At 43.5% G+C, this 25,064-nt stretch overlaps 2 protein-coding genes across 3 annotated transcripts in view; one reads left to right on the top strand and one right to left on the bottom strand.

The window, feature by feature from the left end:
- The window catches only part of PCTP (phosphatidylcholine transfer protein), a 131,451-nt gene that overhangs the window by 49,003 nt on the left and 57,384 nt on the right, over positions 1 to 25,064 (bottom strand). The gene's annotated exons all lie outside the window — the stretch shown is intronic.
- Positions 799 to 6,434, top strand: TMEM100 (transmembrane protein 100). Its single transcript, XM_037163756.2, has 3 exons — positions 799 to 886; positions 3,593 to 3,736; positions 5,203 to 6,434. The coding sequence occupies exon 3, from the start codon at positions 5,268 to 5,270 to the stop codon at positions 5,670 to 5,672; it is 405 nt and encodes a 134-aa protein (XP_037019651.2). The 5' UTR covers positions 799 to 886; positions 3,593 to 3,736; positions 5,203 to 5,267; the 3' UTR covers positions 5,673 to 6,434.

Genomic DNA, 25,064 nt, shown 5'->3' with positions numbered 1-25,064 from the left:
TTCCAGGTCTTCAAAAGCACACGCTCCGTGGCAATTTCAGAATGTCCCGCTTTCGAACCCAGAGACTGAAACTTCGGCTTCTACTGAAGGGCAACGGGCAAAGTCTCCTCTTCATCATGGTACCCGCCATCTTCCCTTCCCTCTTAGTCTTCCATATCCCCTCACCTAAATAACTTTGTTTCCAGTGCTGTTTCTAAGTAAGGCAAGCGGGAGTCCTCTCAGGGACAGCAAGTGTTCCTAGCTCTGCTGTTCATGGTGCCTAGTGGGGAAGGTCACCGTGTTGTCTCCATGGTGCCTTGCCATCCTCCGACCAAGGGTGCAAATGAGACTGGTCTTCTGACTCTAGGGAGAGGGCCCACGCAAAGCAGCAAACTCCTTTTCCACCGCTAATCCTTCTCATTCTTTACTCCTCTTACTACCCTCGTGGTTCAGAGAAAGAGACTAATTTACCATTCCACTTCCCCCCACCAACACACACATTCTAAACCCCACACCCACCCAGAAGCATAAAACGAGAATGACAAAATCTTTTCTGCATGTCCGCAGTATTACAGAAACGCAGCGTCAGCGTGGGGGCTTTAAAGAGCGAAAAACCTTGAAAATGAAAGCCCAAGTGAGGGTCTAAAGAGAACAAACAAAGGAGGGCATTCTTTACAAACTTGGTTCCCTTTTTTAAAATATGCACCACCTTCTCCTAGAAGGAACCACGAAACACAATAGAGCAGCACTTAAGGGATTTCCTCTCACCAATTTTCCTCCGGTCCCTTAATTGCTGTAAGCCTGAGTACTTTGTGTACAGTCCCTACAGCAGTGATTTGCATCTCCCTCTCTGGGTTGCTGTTGGCTGGAGCTGGCAGCTGCCTCAGTCCGACTCTGGCTGGGAAAGGTAAGGATCTTTGCCTTGCTCTTTGAAAGATCTGGGAGAGAAATGCTGAAGCTTACAGAGGCGGGTGGAGCGAGGGGGTCCCAGATTAACTCCTGCACTGGAAGTTTTCTGAGGAGTTCTCCAAATTTCAGGGAATCCCCTGGAGCCACATGTTTTAAAGAGAACCAGAAAGATTTCCTTTCCCTTCTTTCTGAAAGGGGGCTTGCAGAAAGAAGGCTAGTTGTATTGTGGATGAGATCTTTCATTTGGGGGCAGGTGTCCCTTCAGAAATCCCCAGGGGTGTTTAATATCTCACAGGCAGAGAGTGGAAAAAGGGGGGAAAAGTCAAAGATATCAGGTGCTGATCACTAGAAATTCTCTTTGAATTTCAATTTGAAGAGGTAAAAGTTAGAACTGCCTGTGCGTCCATGGATAGAATGATGTTTATTGTTCAGATACAGTCTCTGCTTTATCCTTTCTACTTGTTTGTGTTTGTTAGTACACACCATCAATTATCTACTTAGACTCTGGAGATGTGCATCTGTGTATCTAGAAAGAATAAGAATTCGGGTGACCGTGTGACACCTGAAGCTGAAAAGGCTGAAGAAAGCTTTGGTGTTACGTAGGAGAAGTTAGGGACAGACCTGCCCACGTTAGGGACTTAGAGATACACTCACTGTCCCTCGTTATAGATTTGGCCAGCCGCTCACCAGAGCAAAAGGTGCCTGGGGCTTCTGTCTGGTAGATTCATGTACCTTTGACTTTGGTAATGGGGGAACATGATCTTCCACACAATAAGGTGATACTCTGACCTTCTGGGGGGGTTACTGGACTATTTGGGGGAAGGCAGCCCCACGTGAGGGCGTAGAGAGGAGTTGCCCCCAAAGGTCACAGTTTGTGGCCAAAGGACTGCTGCTCCCTTAAGGAGATTCTCAGAATCTCCAGTTCATGTAGCCAGTGACCCCCCCTGCCTCCATATCACCATCTTCCCAGGGCGAGGATGGCCAGGTGTCTGCTTCTGAGTATTTCTTACCTTCAGCACCAAGTGACCGCCCTCCTTCGGGCTGCTGGCTTGTCCCGCCCTGCTGTGCTGCTGCGGGTGAGGTTGGGGGTGGCTGAGGCCCTCCAGCTACTCAACCTCGGTCTGCTGGGCCGTCCCAACTCAGCCAGCCTGCAGGGACTTGTCAACTTTATGTTTCAAAAGGAAGAAACCCAAGCCCTCTCTGGCTTCCATTCTGGAAAAAAAATAAAGGTCCTCTGGTCCCTCTCTCTTTATGACAAAATCATCGCTGTGCTGTTACTGGCCAAGGCTGGCAGGGGGGAGCTAATGCAGGACAGAGGTGAGGTGCCTGGAACATCCAAACCTTCCAGCAGCAGCAGGGAGAGCGAACAACTCACGATTTAAAAAAATAATAAAAAGGAAAAAAAAGTCTCCTCTGAGGTTTTATCTAGAGGCGTAGATTTGCCACACCATTAAAAAAAAATGTTATTGGAACTTGTATAGATTAAAAAATAGCGGATGGATCACTTTTAGCTATAAAAGTAGAGACCAGCTTGTCATAGTCTCCCAGTATTACCTCATTTTTTTCCCCTCAAAAAGATAACTTGGGGCCTTGAAATTTAAAATAGCTTGTCTAATAAAGTATAAACAGATAAGTCCATTTACGGAGTGGGGTGGGAAGTTGACCTTTAACTTTACTGTGTGAGGGGGTCAAGTGTCAAGCCCTGCGTCTCTGAATGTTTAAGATACCTTGCTCCTTCAAGTGAGTCAAGGAACAGCAGACGGGCACTGGTCAGGGGCTTGTCACAGATCCGTGAATCAGAATCTACACTTAATAAGCTCCCCGTGTGATTTTTGTGCCCATTAAAGATTAGGGTTCAAACCAAAGGCTTCTTTCTCTCTCTCTCTGTGACCTCTGTCAGATTACTTAACCTCTCTGAGCTTCATTTATAAACTATTTATAAACTCCATCATAAACTTGCTTGTAAACCACTGAGAATTAATGGTAATGCGTGTGGATTGCACATGTCCAGCCCATAGTCGGCACTCTGCAAATCACAAAGACGATGATAATTTCATGACTGGTTTTCCCTCTTCACTGCAAAATAATTTGTATCTCCCATCTCATTTCTAAATGAATTAATGCCAGTCCGGAGGGTTTTAAGCTTCATTTAGCCACATCACACAAATAAATAAAGAATGGTAGGAAAACCTAGGAACATAGATTTTTGCTCGCTCAGAGGCTGAATTCAGCTGCCGGATGACTGCACAGCTGTTCCTGCCACCCTAAAGGGTCTGTCCCTCGTCAGCTCTGTCACCTCAGCTGGGTCTGCAAAGCTGACTCGGGGATTTTCTTATGAAAACGTTTGATGGGTGGGAGGAAGATCTGGTGATTGGCTGGGGAAAAAATGAGTAGTGCAAACAGTCTACTTAGTAAATGCTGCAAGAGCAATAACGTAAAAGCTGGCTCCCGTCTCTGGGGACTCTAGAATGATTCTGACTTATCATGTCACTGAGCAGAGGTGGGGGAAGCCAAAAACTCAGAATCTGCTGGCAAGGAAAAGAACGGGGAAAAAAAATGACAGGGAGGGGCAATCAGAGGGGGAGGAAATAAAAAGAGAGAGAAGGAAAGACAAGCGTCATTTAGGAACAGAGGTAGCGTGAAAGACAGAACTGCAGGATCTAAAACCAACCACGTAGCTCAGGATTTTTATCTTTTTTCCCAGAGGAGATCCCTGTCCTGTCATTTTATTGACAGGCGTGCTGTTATGGACTCTTTTCCCAGAAGTTGACCAGGAAAAGCTGAAGCGCTGAAGTGTTTCCCCACCGAGTCTGCTGGTTTCCCTGGTAATGGCTTGCTTCTCTCTGAGGTATGTGTCAGTAGTTTGGGGGCAGATCTTAATTTTCAGGTTCTTGCTTAAGTCTCGGCGTCGGAGTAAAGATGTTTTCTTTCAGACATAATGTCAAATATCCTTTTACTGGAAAGCAGTGGTTAATATGGTGACTAAAATGTTTGTGCAAAAAGACAGCTCTTAAATATTTAGCTTCATCGTCCAGGGAGTGATATTTTGACCTCCCAGGGCAGGAAAGAACATGTGAGGTTTGATTTCAGTTTGAATTTGTTTTCAGGGGATGTTTTAAATGTTCCAAGTATTAAGGCCATTGAAATAGCCTCCAGTATCTTCCTTTAAACTCAATAATTACAACTGTTCACTGTTTAGCTGCTAGGTAGCCTCTCAGAGACCAAAAAAAAAAAAAAAAAAAAAAAGACTTAACCTGTCTGAGCGGCAGACAAGAGTTTTCACTGATTTCTGAGAGACAGCCTTTCAAACGGGTGCTTTTGATGGGGTCTCAGATTTTTGTCCAGAAATGTTCAGATTTAAAATATTTAGATAGGTGCATCGCAGCAAGTCTTATGCACAAGTGGCTTGGGACCACACGAACTTGTAAAACTTTACTGAAAACCTAACATGCTTATTTTTTTCAACATGTCCTGGTCCACTTCATGTCAAAATTCCTTGTTGAGTTTAATGGAAAATCTGTGCATTGACTACTAGTTACTCTAATGGTTGATCTTATCTTTAACGTGAAAAATGATAAAATTATATCCTACAAAGTTGTTGATTTTTTCTCTTAGCATTTCTTTTTCCACTCCTTTCATATGGATTGGAGGATATTTTAGATCCACATATCTTAGCCTAATTGCCACTGAATTTTTGTTGAACTGCGTCCACACCTGGATCCCAGAACACATGGTGTGCTGTGTTGAACAGTTACACAATAAGGACTTGTTGACTATCAAGTTGATGTAGAAGAACATCATTTGTACACTGGCTCTGGTCTTGACATTGATTCAGTGGGTAGTGAACGGGTGATCGTTTGGAAAGAATGCACGTTATGCCTGGAAACAGTGGCAGAGCCTAAATTGCTGTGAGTTGTGGAACGAACTGTGTAAAGCATTGTTTATGACATAGTCTCCCACTGAATGAGGTCTCTGGATTAGGATCGAGGCTTTTCGGTGTGCTTAGAGGAAGGAGAAGCGATAGACAAAGCGGAAAGGCTAGTAAAACATTTGCAGACCGCCAGGGTTTATTAAACACTGCAAAGTGCTTCCTGCTTTTTATATCTTCCCTTTCTTTCTGGTTATCTGCTCTATCTTGCTTTCTGCTCAGTGCAAAGAGAATGCAAACGATGAGAAAAAGAAATTATGGTGGATTTTCACGTGCATTTGTGCCTCCGGGGAAAGAACGCAGTGGTGTCTCCCCGGCTCCTTACTTTTCCTCGTAGGGCTCCCTTTCGTGCATTTAGCTGACACCTCCCGTCTTCTCCTCCACAGCCCCCACCCTGGTGAGAACACCCACGTCTAGTCTGTGAACTCAGCGAGGAAACACTGCTGTAAAAATGACCGAAGAGCCCATCAAGGAGATCCTGGGAACCCCAAAGTGTCCCAAGCCAGGGACAGTGGAGAAGAGCCCCAAGGGTGAGGTCGTGGTCACTACGGTTCCCCTGGTCACTGAGGTCCAGCTGATGGCCGCCACGGGGGGCGCTGAGCTCTCCTGCTACCGCTGCCTCATCCCCTTCGCCGTGGTGATCCTTATCACTGGGATCGTGGTCACCGCAGTGGCCTACAGCTTCAACTCCCATGGCTCCATCATCTCCATCCTGGGCCTGGTCCTTCTGTCGTCGGGACTTCTTTTGTTAGCCTCCAGTGCCTTGTGCTGGAAGGTGAGACAGAGGAACAAAAAAGCCAAAAGACGGGAGAGTCAGACGGCTCTGGTGGCAAATCAGAGAAGCTTATTTGCTTAGGGAGACCAGGTGGGGTATTCGGCCTGAACATCCTGCTCTCCCTGCATCAGCCAGTCCTGCCAGAACTCGTGTGGGAGATGATGGGCTTGGCATCCACCAGGCCAGAGGAACGGGAGCGGACAGAGGGTGGGAGGGCGGAGGGGGTTCTCCTGGGCAAGGAACAGCTTGTATCTTCTTTAATGACAAACTTAACTCCAAGGGCTCTTTCTCAGATTGTAAATGCAGTTTTTTCTTCACATGAATGATGGTCAGGGTCATGGGAGGTATGCACCATTAGCCAACATTTGGTTCACCTTGGAAAGTAGCCAAGAGAAGAAGAGAAAATAATCAGACGGTTCTGGCATACCAGTGGCCCACCTCCAAAAGAAATAACCCACACGGCTGAGAAGCTGCATCAGAAAACGTTCTGCGGAGAGTCTACGTGGCCTTGGACTTGGCGTCCTTCTATGAAATTCTGTGATGACTTCTTTTTTCAATAAGTTGATCGTCTGGCACCTGTTTTATTTTTCACCTTCAGGAACTCATAATTGGTGGTACTTTCTCTTGAAGAATAAACTAATATTTTTTATGTTTTAACATGGGACAGTTTTAGCTGATTATAAATGATGTGTCAGAAGAGAGGTCAACGGTGTAGCTCCTAGATGACGTAGGGAGGGCATTATATTAATATTAAAATAATCCAACATAGCACTTTTGATGATTTTTATATTAAAGTTTAATGTACCTTTCATTTGAAATAATAAATACTCATTGCTGCTGAAACTTCTGACACGGCTGTTTCTGTTGCAGTTTTTATTGTGGTTCCAAATTGCCCGTCTTCCCTCACCTCATTGTAATGTCTCCATTGTGTTTGTCTCACATGGGCCTGTTGCTTCTTCCTAACTCAAGTAGAAAAAATTTTTGATACATGATTTTTATGTATGACTTCCAAAGAATATTGTGAATTATTTTTACTATATCAGGAAATCATGGGGTCTGCGACTGTATAATGTGTTGTTCAATGTGTTTTACATATTTATTGAAGAATCGGTCATTAACTATTTGCTTGAGATATTTTTGAGCACCGACTATATGCCAGGCATTGTATAGATTCCTAGGTTGCTTACCTGTGTCCATTCTAAAGTGACTGCATCAATTTGGCGAATATCGAGCTATTCCATGTGTGACTAGGACTCTACCCGATACCTCTAGCCAGAAATATTCCTGGTCCTTACAGTTTAAACCACATGTAACTAGAGCAGGAAGATAGTTTGGTATGAGGCCTTTTATTTTTTGTAACCTTGGAAAAACAAGGCAAAACAAAATGAATCTAGCATAGCCCTTTGGATGAAAGGCATTCTACCAAGACATGTAACTAAACAGGTCAGGAACCTCTGGCGCTGACCACTCTCTGGTGCTCAGGTAGTTTTTTAAAGGGAGATGCCCTGATGGCTTAGGTATTCCTGGCTTGGAGGTCAGATGGTGAGAGCCTGGGGTTGTTGATTGCAGCTGAGTACACTGCAGTTATCTTCAGCACGCGTGGAGATCAGCACCCCCACGGATGAAGCACGAGAGTGTGGCATTGTGTTTATTTCAATGGGGCAGAGTCGGTGCTTTGATAGGCCTCTTTCTGTGCAGAGATATTCAAGGCCCCCCACCGCTGATGAGGAAATTTCTCAGGCCAGTGTTCAAGGTTCTCCATGGTCTGGTCCAAACAGATGCATCCAGCTTTCCCTCTCACTGCAGCCTGAACACTCCTTGTGAGTTTAGCCAGACCGAGCTACTCTCCATTCCTGGATCCGGCTTCGGTTTCCTCCGGGTCTGTTCAAACTTCTGTTTTTTCTTCTCCAGAATGCCATCCTTTCCCTCTCCATCTCGACATACCCCCATTCTGCTTCAGCCTCTCGTTAGAGCCCCAGCTTAAACCATCTCTTCCTAGACGCTTTCCCCTTTATCCGAAGGTAACTGCCCCTTTGAGAGTCTTTACTCACTCATTCTCTGAGGGCACCTTTCATTTTCTTCCATGTTAGTGCCGTAAATGTTTTATTCTTTCCCAAATCTCCTTGGAAGCGTATGATGTGTCTTTACTTCTTTTCGCCCCATGTGATGCCTCATAAAATGTTTTGAGCAGGATATGTACTCAGTAAGGGTTTGCTAAATAAACTAAAGGATAAAAAAAAGTGACTGGTTTACCCCAAATGACAGTCCACTGGTTTTAATCACGTAAAAGAAAAGACTTGAGTTCTCAACTCTCTCAAATACAGGTCATCTCGCTGCGCCCTGCCCCCACTGTGAGCATGAGGTCTAGGGGAGTCTTTCCTACCCTGTGCTTCTCCGGCCACACCTGTCCTTCAAAATGCCCGAAAAGTAAACTCATGAATTACTTCAGGCCACCAGGGGGCCTCATGCTGCTACCTGAGTCCCAAAAGAAACACCAGGAAGGACTTAAATTGTATTGACTGACATGGGATCCTATGTAGAGACAGGAATTCTCTCTCCTGGATTTGAGGACTCGGCGAAGGTTCCCCATTGAGCCCACCCCTACTTTCCTCCCCCAGCCACATCACAGCGGCTGTTTCTGTCTTCTCCTTGAAAGTATGGGAAGGACTTGCCCTGTCTAGAGAGACTTTGGTCACATAGTCCTAGTCAAAATTATCTTGAATTATCATATCAAAGTTATCTCATAACGTGTGTCATTATTGGGCAAGGTTTGTCTTTGCAAATGCTTTTATCATATAGTGATAAGCAGATGTTAAATGCATTCATAGGCATGACGTAGGCATACGTGTATTAAAATGACAACCCGCCCCCACCCCCAGGGCATCAGAAACTAGTCGTATCTCCCAGCAGGGTTTTCTCCAAACCCCACACATCCCAGAATGGACACAGGAACTACATTTAACCTCATTCCATGGAGCAGGTTTCTGTCCAGGTGAGAACCACAGCCACACTGGTAACCCTGCCCTTTCCACCTCACCGTCTTAATTAATCTAGGGACTCTTGCTGAGAGAAGGTGGTCAAGGTCAGATGGATTGTGCAGGTGGCCGAGCCTTGGACAGCCAGTCATAAGTCCTCGAACTTACTTCTTTGTTCCACCCCTAGAGAGAGACAGACAGACAGGCAGACAGGGAAGACAGCAGAGAAAGAAGAAGGGGGAGGAGAAGGGGAGGAGATACCCTGATATCCTAGGAAGTATGGTTTTGAAGTTGAAAGATCTGGTGATGGATCCCAGCTCTTCTGTTAAACTAGTCCAGTGATCTTGAGAAGGCAAGCCTCATCTTTAAGATAAGGTTAATTTCCAAGAAATTATTTTGTGAACTATAAAGTATGACATAATTGCAAAATTGCTATTTGTAATAATATCTAATGTCAACTTCAGCTTCTTTCTCTGCTCATGGTCCTAACATGCCATTTAGCATCAAGCAGCCCCTTGTTTTGATTAAATGGCTTTACTTAGTCACTTTGTTTAACCTTGACATTATCCCCAAGGCTCTCTAGACACGAGATAAACTGGGGAAAGCACCTGTTCCAAAGATGAGTCATAACTCATATTTTCTTAATATCGTTATAATATTTGGGGCTTCCGCATATACTGGAGTCACTGTAAAGGTATATTTAATATCGAAACTCAACTAGATGCCCTCAGCCACGATGACAAAAAGCCAGGAAAGTGAGAAACCCTCCCCCACAATCCCCCCCCACCCCCACCATTGAAGCTGCATCTGGTAGCAACGAATACCGGGGCAGAAATCTAGAGAGACGAGGAAATTCCTCCAAGGGCACCTCAGTGATTCAAAGTTTATCTAAGGAATGTCAAGGGAATTTTGTTTAAACTTGACTTTTATGTGACTCCTTCATCCTAGCCCTTCAATCCTGTGTATTGAACACAACAGACTCAACTGGGCCTGGTAATACCGAGTATTCTCTACCACTCAGGCTGGCCGTGCTGGGGCCCACCTGGCTCTGCAGAGGAACAAACCACAGTTCAGGGAGTGTAAGGGACTGATTCGGCCAAGGAAGGCCTAGAGCAGGACCAGTGTGCTGGCCAGATAAGGTATTACAGCTATCCCCCCTGGCTGGTGTAGCTCAGTGGATTGAGTGCAGGCCTGTGGACCAGAGCATTGTGGTTCGATTCCCAGTCAGGGCACATGCCTGGGTTGCAGGCCATTTACCAGTGGGGGACACTCGAGAGGCAACCATACATTGATATTCTCGCCCTCTCTCCTTCCTTTCCCCTCTAAAGATAAATAAATAAAATCTTAAAAAAAAGATATTATAGCTATCCCAGATTTATGCTTAGCCATAACCGGTATCATTTCCAGGATGCCTGTTTAGGAAAGGGAGACCAGAAAGATAATGAATCACCTACTTTTGAAAACCTCTTTTTAAAGTATAATAGAGAAAAGCGTACAGCTCAATAAATTTCACAAATAAACCTGCGGAACTAACGCCTCGGTCAGGCAACCAAATGTCCCCAGACTCCAAAGCCCCCTCCCCTGCCTGGAATTGCCTTCCATCAGCTCTTTTCTTCAGGGGGACCACTATCCTCACCTCTCACACACACAGCAGTTTGGCCTATTTTGTCACTTTATATAAATGGAATCATATGGTACGTATTCTTTGTGCCTGGCCTCTTCTCTGTAATATTATGTTTGTGAGATACACCCACATTGTGTGTTGCATGTAGTTATAAATGATGGTTCATTCTCATTGCTGTATAGGACGCCATTGCACAAATATACCATCATCTGTTTATCATTTCCATTGTTGACAGACATTGGATTGTTTCTAGTTTCACACTATTAAAAATCATTCGTCGCCCAGAGGGGAGAGGGAAGGGAATTAAGGGGAAAAAGGGGAGGGATTTTGAGGAAAGTATGAGACTGGGGGGGAATGGGGGGGGGGGGGGGGGGGGGGGAAAAAAAATGTACTTGAAAAGTAACTAAATTAAAAAAATTGTAAGAAAATATATCTTCAAAAAAAAAAGATTAAAAGATATTATTTTCGAGGCAGCCAGCCTCTGGAATGACCCCTGTGACTTCCACTTCCTGGTGTTCATAGCCCTCCTACATCATCTCGGGGGTGGCTTATGTGAGCAACAGAACATAGCAGACACAGCAGATAGTATGTCATCTCTGAGATTAGGTTATAAAGATGTCCTGGGGACACTCAGGCCGCCATGGTGAGGCCCCTATGGTAAGGAACTGAGTTCTCCAACCAACAGCCAGTGCGGGAGAGTAGCTGAGACCTTCTGGCAACTACTTGGAAGTGGTATGATCTTGGAAGTGGAGCCTCACCTAATGGAGTCTTCTGATAACTGTGTCCCCAGCTGACAGCTTGACTGGAAGCTCACTGACAGGCCCTCAGTTAGGACCACCAGCGAGGGCTACATTATGTGACTTCAGTGGGCCCTGGGCACTTTTGTCTTCCTGGACCTTTTCTCCACTTAAAAAAAAAAAAAAGAAGACAAAGAAGCAGTGAAAGGAAATTGTACTGATAAGTCCAATTTAGGAAAGGTCTCCCTTTCCTAAACAGGCATCCTAGACACTGCACACACTCTGCCCTTCACCCGGCTACGTCCCTTGCAGAGGCCTGCGGAACCCACAGAAACCACGAGGTAATCAACGTTTGTTGCTTGAAGTTGCTCAGTTGTGGAGTAATTCGTTATTCAGCAATAGAGAACCAATAATCGTGCTACTGTGAAATTTCTTCTATGCCATTTCCAGTATACACGCACACACACACACACACACACGCTTCTGTTAAGTACAGATCTAGGAGTGTGATTCCTCAACTAAAAGATAAATATGTGTCCAGCTTCACTGCCAGACAGATTTCGAAAATGGTTAAATGGATTTATTTTCCTACTGGCACCACAAGCAAGAGCTGGAGGCATTACATCTCCATCAATTTCTTATACTTCCCTTCTTTTTCATTTTAGTCATTCTGTTTAGTGTAACACGTGCTTTTAAAGTATGTATTTGAGAAAGGGGATGCAGCATCAGGACTTGGGGTGAGAAAGGGCGGAAAGATTGGAGAAGAAATTAGAGCGGGAAAATAAGATTTACATCTGGGCTTTGAAGAAGCAAAGCAACACAAGAGAAGCTCTCGGGGAAGTGTCCTGGAGACCAGGAAACCAGACTGGAGACTGGGCGTTCAGCTCACAGCACCAACAACAGCTTTTGTCACACACTCCCTGTGCTCTCAACACTATGCTCTGAGTTTTGCATGAATAATCTCATTTGATCCTCACGACAATCCAATGAAGCAGGTACTATTATTATCTTCATTTTACTGATGAGGAAACTGAGTCACTGATTAAGCCTACTAATTGAGAGCACACACTGATAGAGTAGGATTTGAGTTCAAAGTCTAGAACCCACCCCCTTACCCATTACTCTATGCTCCCTGGTACAGGGAGATCTTTCAATGCCTGGTTCTTGAATAAACATCTTAAGCAGAAGCTGAGCAACACCAGATCAGGAGTCTGAGCTCAGGCAAGAGTGAGTCAACAGTTTTGAGAAACCAGGACTCAAATCCTAGATGACTCCTGAATTATTTGCCATCTGAAGCCAGGTCTCCGTATCATAATCTCCATATATTTGTAGCACTTTACAATCATTGGGACACTCCTATAAGTAAACATGGAACTGGATCGGGACCTTGATGGTGTCTTTGGCCACCAGAGCTAATGCTCTCATCCTCAGCCTCCTTGAGTCTCTGGTGTGGCAAATTCAAGACTCAGAACCTATCAGGCAGCCTCTTTCTGAAACTAGAGGTAGGATGTGACAACAAAGTGCACAGCAGGAACACATAACACACTCTAGGGGCAATCAAGGAAGTCTTCCTGCTGGTGGTGACTTGATAAGACCATGGAGGGTAGAGGAGTTGGCCATGGACAGGGAGGAAGAGCAGAGAGGAGTACTCCCGGAGAGGCCATGTGTGAGTGGTGACAGGTCACGGAGAAAGCTGGCCTTCGGACTCTCCACCACATTGGATTGTTGTGTGTAAGGCTGAAATGAATGAATGTGTTAAGGGGATTTATCAATTGCAAAATTGTGTTCAAGAAGCCCTGGTTGGTGTAGCTCAGTGGATTGAGCACGGGCCTATGAACCACACAACCACAGTTTGATTCCCAGTCAGGGCACATGCCTGAGTTGCAGGCCAGTTCCCAGCAGGGGACACACAAGAAGCAACCATACACTGATATTTCTCTCCCTCTATCCTTCCCTTCCCCTCTATAAATAAATAAATAAATAAATAAATAAATACATAAATAAATAAATAAAATATTTAAAAAATTATGTTCAAGAAAAGAGGGGCATAATTGAGCCAATATCCATATGGCTCAAACTTAGGGCAACAGAATCAAATGTTCAGGTTTTAATTGAGCAGAAACATTTCCTTTCAATCTGTGAGACAATGAGGGTCACAAATAAAATATATTATTGTAACTGAACTCTTCCTCTTCATCATCATAACAGTAACTGTCTTCCCTGAAGAGAGTGTAGCAGAGGGGCTAAAGGCAAGAACTCTAGAGACAAAGTACCTGGACTTGGCATTGACCTTTACTACTTATTAGCTGTGTGTTTCTGTACAAGACAACTTCTCTATGTACCTCAGTTTCCTCATCAACAAAATGGGAACAATAATGGTACGCCTCATAGGACAATAGCAAGTAGTAAGTTAATAGATATACAGTGCTTTATGTCAATGACTGGTACTCAATGTCTTAGGTAGTAGTACTGTTATCTATCATAAAGTTAATTTTAACTTAATTTTTCTAGCCGATATATGCCTTGAGTTTGTATAATATATAAAACTGCAGAAGCCACACAGAAATAAGTTCAAATGGGATATTGATAGAAAAATAGCAGTTCCCTCACGAGTGAAATTGCAAGCACTGCAAGAAAAAGTTGACACAGAAATTTTCATTGGACCCTAACTGGCAGGAACCCCCCCCTTCCAAACCAGCATGCATAACAATGTTCTGCTTTCTCAGTCGGAAGTTGTTTGTGTTCAGTGTATCCATATCCACATTTACCCATTTCATCAACGCCCCTGATGCTAACCAGCTCCCTGATGGAGGGCCGGGTGGCATTCACATGGTACTCTGATGTACACGTCGCCTTTTCACCTGCATTGCCTTGCTAACTCCTTCCAGAAGCTCTATGAAATATTATCTTCATTTTTAGGTAAGGAAACTGAGGTTAACCTTGGAGAGGTTAAATGCTTTGATTGTGATCAAACCGTTCCTACGTGATAGAAATAAGACTCATGCCCAGATTCGGGTCTCCTGCCTGTTGTCCCATCCTGCCACGGCCTCACCAACCCAGGAACTGCAAGTTCCTACAGAATGAGAGCCCCACCTCAGGGCTCTGTGTCCCCTGGCACACAGCTAACGATGTTTCAACAAGTCTCGATATTGGTTATACCTACGGCTGCGATTGACTGTTCCTCCCAACTGGACACAGACATTAAAACAGAACAAAACAAAAACGTTCAGGAGGTGTAATTCAGATTGTCATTAACATCTGAACTAAAATGTATAGCTTCAAATAATGCAGAAAATACAACATGTTTATAAAATGCACATTTTTCTCTAACCAGCTCTTGCTGCTTTTGAGGGTTATTTATTTATTTATTTATTTATTTATTTCGGTTTGTTTTTAAATGATAGAAGCTGACATCACGATAGAGCTCACATCTCAGTTTGAGAGGGTCAGGGGCTCCCAAAAGCCTGGCCAGACGCTGCCTGCATCGGACTTACCTCACAGCTTTTTATAAAGACCAGGCTTCTCAGGGGCTGGCCCAGAGAGGCTGGCTCAGTGGATTCAAAGTGGAACCCAGGATCTGCCTTTACAAACAAAAAGCCCCCCAGTGTCCCAGGAAATGCAAATTAACCAGCATAACGACACCTTTATATTTCTCCATTGATTTATAGTAAAGTGGAAGACTGAATAATGTGCTATTGGGAAGGGAGAGGAATCAGGTAGTATGGCCCTATTTTACTAGAACTTTAATGTGTGTGGACTTTATTCCAAATTTCCCTTCTAGAAATTTATCTGAAGGTCACAGATGTAATAGAACTACGAGAATATTTATTTCTTCACCCCCAGCATTTGCATGCACACTCACAAAAACAACTTTGAATAAATTATGGTCCATCTACATGTTACATATACTATGTAGCTAACCAAGTGAGTGAGGCAGATTGGGCTACACTAATGTTAATTTGAAAGAATATCTGCAATGCATCATGTGAAAAAGCAAGTTTCCAACTAATAGCTCTCCCACGATACGATTCTTAAAAACTACATTGGAAGTGTGTTCAAGCTTGTTGAAACAAAGAGAAATTGTGGAACATATGGTGAATCATTTAAGAGCGTTTACATCATTGGGGTGTTAATTCAAGGAAAAGGAGACAATTTTTTTAGACTTCTCTATATTGTTCGAATTATGATAATAAGCCATCATTCACTTTAAAAGGACCTACAATGAAAGGAAGAAACAAAGATGTACTTGGAGAAACATGACAAGTAAAAGCGAAGAGCCAAAGGTGATTCAGCGGTGCAGCAATGTTCGGGAGCGGTCAGGGTCCCCCCTCCATCCATTCACCACCTCCGTCATTCCCGGGTATTTACATGCAATGTGTTAAACACATCTAGGCAATGGAAATTCAAGCAGTAACGAGAACCTTTTTGTGATTACAGTAAGATAAGTCTGGCTGAGGTAGTTCAGGTATCATTTTACCAAAGCAACAGAAGCCTAAAGGGTCAACTTTTCAATCTATGTATGAGCCTCATATATTTTGACTGATTTCAGCACCTCTGATATTAATGTAGAAGGGAAACAAAATGCCTACAATCATTTGTAATGAATACTTAGAAGGGTCTGAAGTGTAAAAGTAGTGGGAATGCCATAGACTTTCTGCCGGTTTCCTTCTCTTCTCAGTGAATCACCGGTTTTATACGCCATTGCATTATATGTGTTTTGGTCTCAGTGCATTAGTGGTGGTTCCACTTTGGTTAATTAATGAATCAGTCATCACGGAGACTAATCACTCGGGACTCAGACGCATGCTAAAAGTCTCTTTGTACAGGAACCTCAAAGAGTAGAGGAGGTAACCCAAAGCAAGGGGTGCTGAGAAGGCCCTTTGTGTTGTTCTAACCAGGGAACAGATCACCCAGTGTTGAGTCACAGTGGCTCTGACACCCACAGCTCTCAGGTTCTCAAGCGTTTTCACAGGGCAATGCAGGCCACGTCCAAAAAAAATAGAATTACACTTTTGCTCCATCTCAGCCTCCTATCGAGAAAGGCAAACACAGATGATTTTCCACGTCAAGTTCAAATGCAGAATGGATTGCTTCTTGTTTTGCTTGACTGGGGTAGTTAATGAGAGTTCAGAGACTGGCAGCCTGCCAGTCAGAGATCAGTTAGGATCGCATTGTCCTATGAACTCAGAAGAAGGGATAGACCAGAGGGGAGGGGTAGAGTCCGAAAAACCGTACATTTGGAGAAGGCACGATTGTGACCATTGGTATCTCAGGGGTACGGCCCAGGTTGCCTTCCCGTACGGAGGGGCTAGTCCCGAGAGGGAAGGGAGATCGGGAGGTATGGCGTCTGCTGCTTCACTGCTCTGCAGCTAGACTCTATAATAAAAGCGCTTGCATCAGAGGAAGGCTGACAACACATTTTCGCACTTTCACAGTTCTAACTTAATCATGGCAGGAAGCTTTTCTGCTGCTGGAAGAACAAGTTGCGTCACTAGGAACATCTGACTCCAGGATCCAGTGTCAATCACTGTGCCTAAGGTCATTAAAAAATTCTAGGGTGTCCCCTTACAACATAAAGGCTTTGCCTGAATGACAATTAAGAGGAAACACATAGCATGATGAATAATTGAACAGGTGGATTAAAGAAATATCTTTCCTGTGCAAAACGAGAGGGGTGATGGACAGTCGTCAATGCAGCCTCTCTGGCCACTTTCCTCCACAGCCCAGGGTTCTAACCAGCTGCGCTTCTCTTTTTTCTGTACTTTGCCTTCCGTGCTTGTTCAAGGAGCCTCCTGGGCCTCGTGGAATCAGACAGGCTCTGTCAAGGGACGCCTGCCAGTGACTGATGTGGTAGCAAACTGCCCACTGGGAGGAATCATATTTGGGACGTGGTTTATGCGGGACAAACTCTGCTGTGGGTCAAATGGCAAGGCTCTCTTTTCTGGTGTGATTTCAGAAATGCTTGGTGTGACTTGCTGGTGCCTAAACACCCATGAGGCACAAATTGAGGGGCACATTTTCACACAGGGTTTCGTTTTGGGGATCTGAGTGTATTTTCCTCCCAGACTGAGAATATAGTTTAAGTCCCCCAAAAGTTGACACAGGGGACCCATTTCTTGTGTCACTCAAAGCAGTCCAAACAGCTTTGCTCATTGATATCCTGGAAATATTTAACAATGGAGAGAGCTCATGAATCTTTGCATTGGTAACTGCCCATCAATGGAGGCTTTTTCCAATAGAGGAAAGGAGAGAGAGAGAAGGAATGAGAAAGAGGAAAAGAACACAGCGACTTCTGCACACAAGCCACTGTCCTAGTTTCTATTTGCAGCCCAGTGGCACTGGTTGAGGTTCCTGGAGAAGATAAAACTGCTCTTGGAACTCCCATTACCATGCATATTTTTAAATGGTTACGAACAGAGTCTGAGCATTCAGACGGGCAAGGCCCAAGATCCCTGGGCCACTCTGTGCGCAAGGCTTGCAGTTCACCGAGCAGATGGAACCCTGCTGCACCAGGCCAGGTCCAGGAAAGAAAATGATACAACTTGGGTTGAGAAGAAACGCAAAGGAAGCAGATAACCCAGCTAGGTGATTCCTGTCTCCTGAAACAGTGAGTCATACTGGCACTGTGTGGAGGCAGAATTGGAAGACAAAACAGATTTTTTAAAGAAAAAAATTGTAAGGAAAACTTCAAACGTATATTAAAATGAGAGAATGGTGCGGTGAACCCCCCAGACACCCCTCTTCTAGCTTCATTCACAATTGTCAACTCAAGACCGGTTTTGGCTCATTTGGAGCCTCCCGCCCATTCCCATTTCCCACCTGATAACTGTGGAGTGAATTCCAGACAACATGCAATGGATAATTTAAAAGGCAAATTTGCATAAGGTTCATGACATGATTGTAAATTACTTAATTTAGTTAAATGCTATAGAAGACCAACTAGGATAATTCCATTTAGGTATGCGTTTTAAGGAAAGTTTAAACAAACTTTCCCTGAACTTTTACACTAACTGAAAATTAGTTTCCTATCAGTTTTGTGAAACCTTTCTTGGTGGCGTTGTTTGATGGCTGGACAGTGGGTCTATGCAGATCAACGGCAACCTACCGTCCTGCAGAAGGTGAAGCTTTGGAGAAACAAGCGTGGAGTGTAATTGAGAAGGGTGCTGACCCAAAGTATGGGTGCAAAATGCAGTGTGAGATTACAGGGGGTATGGAGGAGCCTGGAGATCAGAGAGCCTCTGCCGGTTACTACGTGGTCTGCAGCCAAAGCTGCTCTTTGATCTTCATCCTTCAGACCTTATTATTAATCTCCCCAGAGGGCTGCCCTTTCCCTCCTCACGTACCCGATCCAATCAGAAATCACAAAAGAGTGAGGAAAACTGGGGTGAACTTCTGAATATACTGACTTCCCCACCCAGCTCTGTAGCTCTGAATTTTAGACTGCTTCTTCATCCATGTAACTGGAGAGCATTCTGAGCATGACATTCAAAATACAGTGGCAATTCATTTTTAAGGTGGTTAGTATATGCAAATACAGATTTAGTGAAGACATAAAATTTGATGCTGCTTAAGGAGTTTTTGTTTGAATTGTGTAAAGATTTATCACTGGATTAATCCCTTATAGCATTCAACTCCCTGTACATTTCATTATATAATTGATAAATGAAAATGAAGTGATAGAGTGGATAAGTGAAAACTAAGTGTGTATTTCAGGATTGTGTATATTCAATTCAATAGATTTTTTAAAGCTGGAAGAAAGCAAAAATTGAATAATAAATCGCCATGGAGATCAAGGAGTTTGCAGTGGAAGGATTCTTAGAACAAGAATCCAGAGGGCCATGATGCCACAAAAAGAAAAATACAAGAGAAAGAAAAAAAAATGCGAGTGACAAAAGAATGTTGTTATTTTTATCGGAATGTGATGAAGGTACAAGGGAGGTCACTTTGATGAGAGTGTCAGTTTTGGTTCAATTGCACCCTAAAAGGCTTTAAAGCTGGACTGTGATTTTAATTAGAGAAATTGGAATCAAAGGGAGGAAAGCATTTCAGGAAGAAAAAGCAACTGTGTAAGAACAAGTGGGACACTTCAGGGAAATGCCCAGGGTTGGCTGGAGTGCAGGTTACCTTCAGGGAGAAGGAGCAGGAGAGGATATAACAGGCAAGTTGATTGCACTGAGGCAAATAACAAAGAAGTGAGGGGGTTAAATACTCAAAGCCTGAAGCAAGATTACCTGATCTTAACCCTCACCCTGAGCTGATCTGAAGGCCTCTATCTAAAAAAAATCAGGGTATCAACAGTGCCTGTCTTTGCTATCATCTCATTACCTTACCAGACGGGTTCAATGAGGTTTCCCCAGATTGCGCAGGAGAGTCAAGGCCATTGCCATTCACAGTGTATGGGGGGAAGGGGTGGAATGCAGCCACTCCATCTACCTACCCTGAGGTGAGCTGATCCCAGACAGGTCTGAAGACTGGAACCGCTCAAGGGAAGGCAGAGATTCCTCTGGAGGACTGCGTTTCTGTCGCTGGCAGGACAGCAGAGCTGGGCCTGGATGGGCCACATGCTTGCGATCCCAGGGACCCTCAGCCAGCAGCAGTGTTTTGTGTTGACTTTGCTGGGAGGGTCACCTGTGGGTTAACTGCCCGAGAGGGACTGTGTTCTGAGAATCTGAGGCAGGACCTTCCATTTTCAGCGAGGTGGCTTTGTGATGCAGCCAGCTCTGTCTTCCTTACACACCCCAGGGCCTGGGGCACTTTCCAGCTGAAAAAGTCTCCAAGTGGAAAGGAAAAAGGGGTGGGGAGCCTGTGTGATGTGAGGTGACCTGACAGCACCGGGATGGACGGTTGGGTCACCTCTCTGTTCCCTCCCCTTCCCAGGGTTATGAGAGCCTTTCCTTCTGGAAGGGGTGGAGTGAGAGCTGATGATGCCAATTTCATGGGTCACAACTGGGAGTCTCCCCCTTCCTGGAAGGCCTGGCAACATCTCTCCTCGCATTGTGATGAGGAAGAAAGCATTCACAAGGATGGTTATCTAATCAGGGAATTAGCCTTCGCTCACCAGGCAAGCCTTAGAGGACTCTTCAAAAATCTGATGGAAAAAAGGCCCACACCAGGAAATAGTGCTGGTCATTACATCCTGAATGACTGAATGATTATTACACATAAACACTGTTATAATTTGGGGCAATTATTTGTCAACAATGATCCAATGAAGTTAGGAGAGGTTTGTCTTGAGCACCTACTCTGTTGAAGACACAGCCACTTTCCCCTACTTGGTTTTCTCCATTCTGGTCCACTGCACTGTCTGGTCTCATTTCCTCATATTGTGCTCCAGGGGTCATCCACTTCCAAATCCCCTGGGGCACTTTGTAAAAATTTAGATTTCTGAGAACCGCCTTAGATTTATGGCAATCAGAATCTCTACAGGGTCAAACCCAGGAATCTGAATTTAAAATACTTTTACGTTAGGAAAATCTCAAGCATATTCTAAAGTAAAGAGAAAATATAGTGATTTACCATATACTTATCACCCAGCTTTAATAATTACCAACCCATGGTGGATTGGTAGACTGCGATTATAGACTTATGGCGAGATGGGAGAAAACAACTTAAAATAAAAATATCCAGGAAAAACAATAAACCAAGGCTGCACAAACAGTAAGGTAACAGGTTTAGCTGACAGAAAGTAAGCTGGGAAATTAAAAATAATTCATACATATATAAAGGCTGGTACTCGTAAGAAAAAAGAGGCATCAGGTTCAGGCAAAAGACTATTTACCACCTCAGAATCCAGGAGGTTCTTAAACTTCTATTTTATTTCTGCATAAATGGTGAAATTTTGCTTCCCAGCTTCTTACAGTGAGAAAGGCTAACATTTTTATAAATTACTATTAGCATAATTTTTATAATTACTTCTCCAGGAGGCAGAGTTAATTTTTTAAAGGCGGGGAGAAATTATTAAATAGAACAGTGGAATGGAGAGAGTTCATATTCATTTTGACCAATAAGGGAGGTATAATTCAGAATTCTTTTCTTTTTAACCAGAGCATCTACTGAATAACATCAATCCCAAATACTTTGATACATTGGCCAAGTCTTCCTCATCACTCACACTTGCTTAACCCCTGGTAATCTAGCTACTGAAACTGCTTCCTCACAAGTCACTAAAACGCTTCTAGCTGTAAAATTTAGTGTCTTCTCCCTTTGATGTCTTTCTCTATAGCGGCATCAAATAAAAATATAACAAGTATTAAGGAAAATAGAATCAATAGGGCTCTTGAGACTGGTTATTTGTAGGGGGTGAGGAAAAGGAAAGAATCAAACTTGACACCGAACTTCCTGATGACTTGGAAACTGGATAGATCGTGGCACCATTTATAAAGAGAGGGTACAACTGGGAAAGCAAGTTGGGCCAAGGCAGGATGGGTGAATAATGACTTCATTGGAAAAAGTGAGTCATGTGTGTATGCTTCATCTTCTTGAGTCCATTAGAAGCTTTCTCTCTTTTTCATATGTAATTCCTCCCGTATCCAAATATCCAAATCTCTTTCAACCTGCTCTTCCTCCAGTATTCCTCTTTTTGGAAAAGATCTTTGGTCTCAGGTTTGCTCCCACCAAAAATGCCTGGGAAACTCTTCTTCTTAGGCTCATACTACAACTGTAACAAGAATCACACTCAATAAGGAGGAAAACAGAGAGGTTTTCATTCCTACGATCTTATTCCCAGAAGTCTTTAGAGGTGAATTAAAACTTACCAAATGGTTGTGATAATCAAAGGGGAATTATAAAGTAGGAGAAACCAACTTTAAACTTAAGGTTAAATATGACTGTTTTTATAGAACAAAGCAAGAGATGAAGGTAACTTGAAACCATCACAAAGGAAGCTCCTGTAAAGCACAGTCTGGACTCTCTAGCTAGCTGGACTCTTCTCTCCGAAGAGTGGCCCTTCCTCTCAAAGAGTTCAGCTTTTGCATTAAACCTTGGCTTTATAAGTAATCTCATTTCTTAGGGGCCCTTCACACTTTTTCCAGAGAGGTAGTATAATCCCATCTCTGCACCATCCACAATAGTATAACATTAATTTACAGCAATTCTCCAAAGTCTCATTTATTCCCCTTAGAATAATATCTAGGGGAGAGAAAGGGAAAGTAGGGAAGAGGATAGGAACTTTGGCAAGACGGTCCAAGGGTGGACTTTTGTATTGCAGTAAAATGAACATCCCAACTTCTGGTCAAGATAGAGGCATAGGTAAACACTCTTTGCCTCCTTGTGCAACCACAGAAGAAATTAAAACTAGACCTCAAAACAAATAACACTCAGAACAGTCAGGAAATCAAGCTGTCTGGAAGTCCAACAACCAAGGATTTAAAGGAGTCAAATTCATTGAGATGGGTCAGAGGGGCGGAGATACGGAGATGGGCAGAGGCACAGAGACATGGTGTGGTGCAGAGAGGCGGTGGTGGTGGGACCAGCAGGCCCACATTCATATGCAGTGAATAAAAATTGGGAGGGATACCTTGGGAGCAAGGGATCCCAGCATCAGGCCAGACTCCACAGCCATGGGTTCCAGTGCCAGAAAGAAAAATTCCCATAAGTTCTGGCTGTAAACACCAACGGGGTTGGGGCAGTGGAAGAAACTGCTGAATTTTTAGGAGATTCTGCTTAAAGGGCCCACACGGACTTAGAACTACACAGACCCAGCCCCTCCAGAATCCAGCACCAGGACAACAGCTGGAAGAGCACCAGTCACATACAGGAAGTGAAGTGGCAGGAAACAGGACGAGTGCCAGGCAAACCCAGAAGCCAAGCAACAGCGTTGTCCCCTCTCTGAGCCCTCTCCTTACACAGAGCCACAAAATGGTGAAGCAGGTTGCAATGCCCTGGAGAATTCCTAAGGCTTTGTCCCATATAGTTGATAGGTACCTTTTCTACAATAGACCATGACACTAAAACAGAGAGTCAAAGGAGCTCTACCTAATACACAGAAACAAACACAGGGAGGCTGTCAAATGGAGGAGACAAAGAAATGTGGCCCAAATGAAAGTACAGAACAAAATTCCAAAATAGAAATATATGAATCAGAGATCGCCAACCTATCAGATGCAGAGTTCAAAATACTGGTGATCATGATGCTCAAAGAACTCACTGAATATGGCAAAAACATAAAAAGCCCAGGAAGAAATGAAGGTTACATGAAGTGAAATAAAGAAAAATCTACAGGAAACCAACAGTGGAGGAGATGGAGCTATGATTCAGATCAACAAGTTGGAATATAAAGAAGAAATAAACATTCAACCAGAACAGCAAGAAGAAAAAAACAATTCAGGAAAATGAGTATAGTATAAGGAGCCTCTGGGACATCTCCAAACATACCAACAGCCAAATCCTAAGGTTGTCAGAAGAAGAAGAGGAAGAACAATGTATTGAAAACTTATTTGAAAAAATAATGAAAGAAAACTTTCCTTATTTGGTGAAGGAAATAGACATACAAGTCTAGGAAGTTCAGAGAGTCCAAAACAAGGTGGACCCAAAGATGACCATACCAAGACACATCATAATTAAAATGCCAAAGTTTAAAGACAGAGAATCTGATAAGCAGCAAGAGAAAAGCAGACAGTTACATATAAAGAAGTTCCCATAAGACTGTCAGCTGATTTCTCAAAAGAAATTTTGCAGGCAAGAAGGGACTGGCAAGAGGTATTCAAAGTGATGACAAGCAAGAATCTTCAATCTAGATTACTCTATTCAGCAAGGATGTGATTTAGAGTTGATGGGCAGATAAAGTACTATTCAGACAAGGTAAAACTAAAGGAGTTTGTCATCACCAAGCTATTATTACATGAAACATTAAAGGGACTTATTTAAGAAAAAGAAGATCAAAATTATGAACACTAAAATGGCAACAAATTCACAACTATCAAAAACTGAATCTAAAAAAACAAACTAAGCAAACAACCAAAACAGGAACAGAATCATAGATATGGAGATCACTTGGAGGTTTATCAGCTGGGAGGAAAAAGAGGGAGAATGGAGAAAAGGTACAGGGATTAAGAATCAAAATTGGTACATACAAAATAGACAGAAGGAGGTTAAGAATAGTATAGGCAATGGAAACACCAAAGAACTTATATGTACAACCCATGGACATGAATTGAGGTGAGGGGCATTGCTGGAAAGAATGGGGGTACCAGGCAGAGGAGGGCAAAGAGGGGAGATAACTGGGACAGCTGTAATAGCATAATCAATTAAATGTTTTTTTGAAAAAAGAATGAACATCCCAAGGTGGATTCCATTCTTCCAAGTGTGGTCCCCTTTGATAGATCTGTATCAGTATGACATCAAGATATGCTTTTTCTTTCTTTGCAGTTGCTAAGCAAATAAATATTGGTTCAAAGATGCACACATGTTTGTATGCATGTATACATGCATGTACTCCCTTCCTCTCAAGAATAAACTTTAATATCTAAAAAAATGTAGCCTAGAGGCTTATTAAGAAAGTGAAACCTTTTTCTATATAAAATATAATCATCAAAGACCTTATTTTATACATGCAGAGGGTGTTTTATACATGTAGAGATGAGTCAGCCCTTTTTTCATCCTTTTTCTAAATCTTGTGCAAAGGCAGTAAGAGGGTTTGGTTTATTAGCCTCTAATTCAAGTAATCTCCCCTACCCCATCTGTGGGCGGGATAGAAGTTGTCTCAGGTGGAGAGTGGTTGGTTCTTCTGGTTCATTCCTTTGCACTGGTGATATGTCACAGGGAAGATAAGCTTAGTATTTAATCACAGAAGCAACAATAGAAGCCACTTAAATACTGACCATGACCTTGAACTACATACTTCTATCCCAAAATAATTTTTCTCCGAATGTCTAAGACATCTGTGTGGAGTCAGAAGCTAGCGCTCCCAGCAGCCATGGTGGCTCTTGGGAACATGCTAAGGACTTCTGCAAATGCCTCCCCAGTTGGTACCAGGACTCATAGTGGGAAGAGAGGGTGATTATTTAGCATCCAAAGAGAGCCCAAGATCAAAGACCTTCTGGCCCTGGCCCACAGATTGCCCTTTGACCTAAAGTTACCCTTCCTGACTGCCAACTCTGTTAGCAGGATTTCTGCCTTAAAATCCAGTGGGCCCATCTCA

Source organism: Artibeus jamaicensis, unplaced genomic scaffold (genome assembly GCF_021234435.1).
Source record: "Artibeus jamaicensis isolate MK-2021 breed Jamaican fruit bat unplaced genomic scaffold, CSHL_Jam_final contig_1998, whole genome shotgun sequence".
Taxonomy (NCBI): Eukaryota; Metazoa; Chordata; class Mammalia; order Chiroptera; family Phyllostomidae; genus Artibeus; species Artibeus jamaicensis.
Note: the sequence above shows the minus strand (reverse complement) of the source record. Positions and strands in the feature narration are given on the sequence as shown.